The sequence below is a fragment of the Pieris napi genome, chromosome Z (genome assembly GCF_905475465.1).
Source record: "Pieris napi chromosome Z, ilPieNapi1.2, whole genome shotgun sequence".
In the NCBI taxonomy this organism is placed as follows: Eukaryota; Metazoa; Arthropoda; class Insecta; order Lepidoptera; family Pieridae; genus Pieris; species Pieris napi.
In genome coordinates, this window is record NC_062259.1 from 8,918,337 (window position 1) to 8,926,349 (window position 8,013).

At 34.3% G+C, this 8,013-nt stretch overlaps 1 protein-coding gene across 6 annotated transcripts in view; it reads left to right on the forward strand.

The window, feature by feature from the left end:
- Positions 1-4,771, forward strand: part of LOC125062360 (protein apterous-like) — a 44,215-nt gene extending 39,444 nt beyond the window's left edge. For all 6 annotated transcript variants that reach the window (XM_047668232.1, XM_047668228.1, XM_047668229.1 and 3 more), the window contains one exon: positions 3,164-4,771. In XM_047668232.1, coding sequence (XP_047524188.1) covers positions 3,164-3,450 — 287 coding nt within the window. In that variant the 3' untranslated portion in view covers positions 3,451-4,771. The remainder of the gene's footprint in view (positions 1-3,163) is intronic.
- Positions 4,772-8,013: the final 3,242 nt, after the last annotated feature.

Genomic DNA, 8,013 nt, shown 5'->3' on the forward strand with positions numbered 1-8,013 from the left:
AAAACTATTTATATTTCACTTCGAATATTAATCGCCTAATATAAAAAAAAATCGTTAATATAAAAACACATGGCAACAAAATGAGTAATTTAATTACATTTCTATTTTCGCGCTTACTAGACAATAATAAATTATTAGAATCTTATAAAAGGTTCCCTAATGACGCGATGCTTATTTTTAACGTTAATTTAGTATAAATAACAAAAAAAAAACAAAATACTAAATGTAATTCCCGTCCCATGCCTTGGGGCAGAGGCGCCTCGTGAAAAGAATGTGCCCACGTCGCGTCGCCGCCGCACAGTTGTTCGCACACAACTTATTATATTTCTGGCGACAAACCTTGGGCCCTTTAATGGCATCAGTAGACCATACAAATTATTTAAATAAATTTATTTAGTCAATTGTAACATGAATAACAGATATTTGACTTCTTTGAAAACCATTAATTTAACAGAATAGTGTTTATTTAATTTGTATGTAAAAACAAAATACATAAGCAAATTAAATTTAATTCACTGCATTGTAATATTTTTAAGAAAGTCTTTAAATGATATAACCAAATGTATCGTATGTTCGGTTAACACAACTCAAACAGATTTAGAACAAACCATGCCATAATTCTCCCGTTTCGTTCGCAATAGCGTGATTTGTCACTTGGTTCGTTTGTTTTTTTGTTTCCTGAAAAATGAGCTCAGTTCAAGAAGGTCGCCGTAATTGGTTGCTTGAAAAAGTGCCTTTCCTTGGTAATATGCTTTGAATCACGTCCTGCTACTGTATTAATGATTTATGAATTATTAACAAAAGTATGCAAAATATTAATAAATGCGAGACAATAATATGTTCTTAGGATCTTATTTTTTTTAACCATTTATGTATAAATTAATGTATTAGTTTTTATTTAGAGCAGTGTTGGCCTAATGGCTTCAGCGTGCGACTCTCATACCTGAGGTCGTAGGTTCGATCCCCGGCTGTGCACCAATTGACTTTCTTTCTCTATGCGCGTTTAACATTTGCTCGAACGGTGAAGGAAAACATCGTGAGGAAACCGATAGGTATGTCTTAGACCCAAAAAGTCGACGGCGTGTGTCAGGCACTGGAGGATGATCACCTACCTGCCTATTAGATTTAAAAATGATCATGAAACAGATTTAGAAATCTGAGGTCAAGACCTATAGAGGTTGTAGCGCCACTGATATACATATATACATATATAAATTATTAATTCTCGTAATATGACCAAATGATGTATTTCTAGAATATAAAGTTCATAAAATATCTTACCTAAAATATAGCAATCATTAATTCCAAAATACAGAAGGCGTCAGATCTCACGACCCTTGCAATTAGAAGCGGATGGTCACACCTCGGCATTTAGCCACGTATAATTTTATTTTCTTAGTACATTTGTGTTAATAATGACAGGTTAAAAACAATTAAAATTTGTCCTTAAAGCACTATGGTAAGAGTGAATTTTGATTGCGGTATTGAGATCACAATCAAACGCTCTAGTAATTAGTACGAACGCATCGTCCTGAGACGCTCGGTTGGGCAGATAATTTCCGCCGCGATTTCAAAAGACAACCATTTGTCATTTGGTCGCGCGTCCTCGCACCCGGCGGACGTGGCGCGCTGCCTCCTAATTTATTCAAATATTATTTATATAAGGAAAACGTGCTATTAATCACATCACTTTACTTTTTATTTACGCAAATGGAATGTATGAATGTCTTTGATCCGGGATTCTCAGTTACAGTTCTTCGTTAATAATACCTTAATTATTGGGCTTGTTAAAGATCTTACGATTTCATGATACATTTTGTCTTGTAACTTATATAAATTGTTATTGAGTCTGAGGAAACCACCTAACCATCTAGTGAGAGGTAGTTGGATGAAAACGGAGAGTTCGTTGTATACAAATACTAAGTTTCGGGTTAGTGTTTGTCAGACCGACAGAATATAGAGTAATTGAGGCGACTTCAGAGATCTATTCTTAGACATGATTTGTATAATGTCACGACTGTAATAAATGGTTCTTTCGACGTGAAACGAGTAAAATATTTTATATATGATAAGCAAATTCATAAATCCTGTCTAACATTTAAGACAGCATTTTAAAACCTTTTTTTATTGTTATTGCATTTAGAAGAGCCGAAAGTATTTTTTTAATCGGTCAAATCTGATCATAATCGTACAATAGGTATACAGAGTAAAACTGTCTGTAAAATATGATGAAAGAAAAGTGGTAAATAATTTTTTTTGGCATCTGAATCGAATTTGGGAGGTCTACGGACAGTACTTAGAGGGGTAGCTATAGCTAGGGTGTAAATTTGTAAGAACAATGACTGAATCTAGAAGAATCTCTGAATAAGCAAGACGTGTTTACATTTTATCGCGCGTATTAATTTTTTCTTAAAGGGCATCTCACTTGTTACACGTCCATCAATCCTAGACGTCTTCACTTTTCAACAATTCGCTGGCATCGAGTTTCCTGTTATTAATTTATGAAGTGTCCGACAGGTTGAGTGCGTTACGTCTTCAGTTCTTCTAATTAGAATATGTAACTGGAGATATTCAGTGCAGGGAGAGAAATATGTAAGCAAATATACGCTGTAAGCATTTGAAAGGAAAGTCCTAGGTGGAAATTTATTATTTTGTAGGTAGCAGTACTGGAACTTGAAGAATCAGGTAGTAATATAGAATTTCAAAGCCATATCCTCTAGTAATAGGATGATTATCTAAATTTGGCATTAGTCATTCGCACTCGCGGCCATGACACGAGGGGGCGGGGCTATCGATATAGTTGCGCGCCATTGGTTCTGATATTTGCACGTCCTGAAAACGTTAGGAAATCTTCAATTAATTTACCACAAACAAGACAATGTTTGTTGGTAGTTTTTGCTAAGTTAACTTTGTTGAATTTGACATCCCTCTGTTGAATTAATGATATGCGCCAATGACAAGTACCTACGTGGTATTCAACCCATAAGCATGTCTATGATATAGTGTAATCTATTAAAGACGATTAATCTATTGCAGAAAATTGTGCAATATTTGTCTTCAATGTGAATCTTGGAAGAAATCCTTTAATCTAAAGCAGCTTTGCGTATACGCTAGCGAATATTCACCTCATATATTGGTTTCTAAGTTGTTTCTCTGTCTGCAGGTCTGGTTCCAGAATGCTCGTGCCAAGTGGCGGCGCATGGTGACGAAACAAGAAAACAAGATGGCGGACAAATGCTCACCGGACGCATCAATGGAGATGGACATGTACCACGGCCCGATGGGATCCATTCAGTCACTACCTCCACACAGCCCGCCGTACAGTGTTATGGGTGGCCCGCCAAGTCCAAACTCTATGGACTGTCCATAGCCTCAGTTTTGCGCCTTATGAGCGCTGTGCATCTAGTTGGGACTGTTTCTAAATGCGTTGTAAAACTCCTAGCAATCTAGTGAAACCCCGAACTATGAGACTGTATATAATGACGCTAAATAACGTTACGATATCAACGTAAGTACTTACCTACAGTATATCTGTAGATAAATTAGTTGTGTTTACTCTGATTGTGAAGCGGTTGTTAATGATAGCATTATGCCATCAGGTATGTATTAAATGATGGAATCTCAATAATTATAAGTATGCTGCTATTGCAGCCTCTTACAAGTTTCGTTTTGGTTAATTACCACGTGACTCTTAAATAAGTTCGGCCAGGACACACTGTAAATAGCGGACAAAATAAAACTAACCAGATTAGTTTTAATAGAGATTTTACCCTGGAAGATCTTGTACAAGTACGCACATCCGTCCTTAATAAGCTGTTCATCAGCAATCTCCTGTTTGCTTTATACATTAACTTCTCCACGGCATATATTCAACACTAGTATTGATATTAAAATAAACAGGTATTACTAACAATGTAAAATATTAAATTTAAACTATGTCTGGCACTAAGTATCAAACGATAAAATCCAAAAGGTTCACCTAGACTCTACAGTAAAGAGAGCTTCTATCCCCTTATTCACAACTAAAGTGTTCGGTCTCTTTTCATCACAATGTAAACATTATTGTATAGACAGAGACTGAGTACTTTAATAAAAGAGTGCAATTCGATTGTTTTTTCTGTAAATAAAAATTGCTGTTTTAACACCTATCACATTAAAACGTAGGGATTTTTTCATATCAATACCTACTCGATATATAGCTGTAAAATGGATGTTAGGTAGCGATAATGTATTCATAAAATGACAGTTACTATGGTAACAATAATTTTCTTATTGTGGTCAGTGATAAACTGAATGTTATGTAAAGTTCGACGAACCGAAACGGTTTTAATATATACTATTTATTTATTGCATAAATTAATAATTTAAAACGTAGATGTTATTTAAGATAAGTAGTTAAATATGAAAATTTCCATAATATAATGTTTAGTGATATGACTAGTATTAAGAAACTAGATTGGCAAGCGTGTAATCGAATGTTATGAAATACCGTAGTTTTAAGATTCGTAAGTAGAAATGTATGCCAGATAATACACGCACTGGTAGTTCCTTTTTTGTATAAATTTATATAATAATCAATCAAGTAATGAAAATATATTTAGCAATGTGTAAGCGATTCTTTCCATTAAATCAGTAGAACGTAGTGTAATGTATACTTAGAAACTAAAATACTGTAGAATCAAAATTTGCTAACGCAGTTTCCGCTTGGATACACTTCCTCATGTCACAAAAAATATTATAATGATCTGTTAATAAAAACTATTACATTTTTCGTTATCTTTTATTTTGTACCAATTTTACCTTTATCAGAGCCAAATATAAGATTTTACCGTTTTTATCATAAATATTGTTTGTTGTGTGTGAGTTGTTGGGAGCTCACTTCACCTATGTTGCTCCAAAAAGCCAAATTCCAATATATGTGTTAACGTAAAATTGTAAACACCGTTAGATTGTAATCTATCTCGCGAGATTATAAACTGTCGAAAGATTGTGAACCTCAGCTTACTGCTTACAATTTAACGTATTATTATTCGGTAGATTGTACTACACTAACTTAGTTATCATTCAAACTTCTTTGGTCAATTACAGATTAATTTTACTATCCAACAATTTCATATCACTACCGAATTAAAAAAAAATAATTTATTAAATTACGTTAAATTGTAAGCAGTTCGTTGAGGTTCACAATCTTTCGACAGTTTATAATCTCGCGAGATAGATTACAATCTAACGTTTATTACAATTTTACGGTGACATATGTATTAATGCAGATTTAAACACGGATTATAAAAACATTAACAGTTTTCCTTAACTACGATGGCGACTATCTATTGAGACTGGAATTCTACGATATATGCTATACTGCGCATCCGCGCATGCATAGTATAGCATATATGCATAGAATATACATATTCTATATCTCCAAATGGATGTCCGACACGAACGGTCACGACTCGACTGTTATACGCGATTTACTTAGGACTTTCGGACATTACCTACTAATTTTATTATGCAGCACACTATCAGCTAAATAGACTGAAACGTGCGTGTCTGCGGATTTGGAGATGTTTTTGTCTTAGAAAAATTGCAACGGGTAGTCTTCAAGCCCAAGCTGGAGTCAAACGGTTAGATTAGCTAATACCTATAGTTAGGTAGAAATATCCAATCTATTCTTAAAAGGCGCGCTGAGATTGTCCATGGCGGTAACATTATCATCAGGTGAGCCTCCTGCCCGTTTTCTCCCTAATTGTATAAAAAAGGGTGCGTGTACTTATGTACGCGCGTAAGAAGTTATACTTCTTTGGCATTATTAAAAATAGTTTTTGATTGCATGCAAATAATTAATTACAATTTAATAATCAAAGACTGGAAAAGGAGTCATTATAGTCAATAAAGTTCAGTGTACATTTTAAAAATTAAATAAATAAATATTTATTATTATTCTCTTACATTAAGTGTAACATAAATTCTATTATTATTCGAATGTTGTTTTTAAATTATGTCCAATGCCGTAGCATCTTCCGTGGGCAACTTCATTCTGTTAATTTTGTGTCACGGTGCGCGCGCATCGTAAAATTTCACTCTCATCAATTTTTCATAAAGCGCCTAAAGAAGTGCAACTTCAAAAATTACAGTCGATTATATGAGTTCAACTTTGAAGATTACGAGAATTTTTATCCGAAAAAACACGGCCACACGGTTTTATGTGAGTTATTTCATCGCCTGATCTTTATCGCTATGGAACTTCATACATCATTTAATAGGGATCGTATTCAGAAGCTAAACTCAAGAATTACGGGCTGTCACATAGGCGCGTTTGGCGGACTCTGAATTATGTTGTTTTAATTAAAACAATAAATAAGGGCAGCCAATGGGTGGTCCATTTGGTTTTATAAATTCCACTATAAGTACAATCCTGGCAATAGTTATTCTATGGACATCAATAGTTTTCACCTTATACTTTATGTTTATAAGACGTAAGTGTTATTTTGCTTTGTATTTTAGGATTTTTTAATGTGCCCCGCGAACTTCGATTCGCCTTGATATGATTTTACTTAACCTAGTAGTAGTAGCTACATACTAACGTATCGAACATTTTGCTATGCTACCCCGTAGAGATGGTTCGCTTTTCCGGAATAAAGACCTTAGTTCTTAACAAACCAACATTTTTCCTTTTTTTATATAACTCCTTTTTCCTCTCCATATAAAACTTCCTCAGTGTTCATGGAATAAATAAAAATAAAAATGACTCGATTTCGCCCATCCGTCTTCGAGTTTTGCGCTTAGCTTATTTAAATAGATTTCTAGGCTTAATATAACTACGTCTCGACTTCTCCGAGCCTTTTAGCATATAGCCCATACCAGGCCCTATAACCTCAAGTCCTGGCCTCAGATTTTTTTATCTCTTTCGTGATCATTTTCTTTCTTAATCAGCCTTCTGCGCCGGACACACTATGTCGAATTTTAAGCGTAAAATTTGCCAGTTTTCTCACGAAGTTTTCACATGCAAAGTCCATTCGTGAACAGCCATGACTCGAACGCACGACCTCACGCTCAGGCTATTGGGCCAACACTGCTCTCATGGGCTAAAATGACAAACATCACTAGGGAACCAGCATGTTTAAAAATATAAATCTAATTGATATAAAAACAATGTAATCGGCTCGTAAAGAACCTAAAAAACCTTTCTATGATTGGTACACTGGTACAGGTTAGAATATTTAAGACCTAAGTACTCCAAACGTTAACTAATATGCTAACCGAAAATCTGAAACAGTATAGTATAAAGGTTAAAAAATCACGGTGTGAAATACATTATGTACATATTTATTTATTAAACACACAACATCATCTATAATGTATTTTCTTCAGTATATGTTGCAGTATCTATTCTAAAATACATCGTGAACATACAGTTGACAAAAAACTATTTAAAAAAAAATATACTTCTAACTACAAATAGTTTTTGCTAGTAATTTATTCGTTCCGGGTCCAAGGTAGAAGACAGAACGAATTTTATCAAGGAATATTATGGCTAAACTCTAGCACAAATGCGTTTTCTAGTTAAGTTTTATACCAAATAAATTGAACCATGGAGTTTTATTCAACACACTAAATCATAATTTTGAGAATTCTCTTAAGCTTTCTCTGACTATCAAACATATCTACACAAATTATACTTATGTACATAGGCATTTATATACTACACAGTGACTCCATCTTTGCGAATTCGGATCCAAAGGTATGTCTTTGTTGTTCACCAAAACTGGTATCGACCTGGTAATGTGGTATTCACCATTCAAGGGTAAAAGAGACGATTAAATACAGATGCTGGCTAACAGAAAGAGACAAAGTCACATAACGGGACGACAACTCTGCTGAGTTTTGCGGCGTTTTGTTTTATTGACATAAATAATTCTTGGAATCGATTTAAGAAGGATTAATTGAATTTTTAGGTTTCACTGTAAGGGTACTATTCAGATGCCTAATCGATGACAGGTTTGCATTGACTCA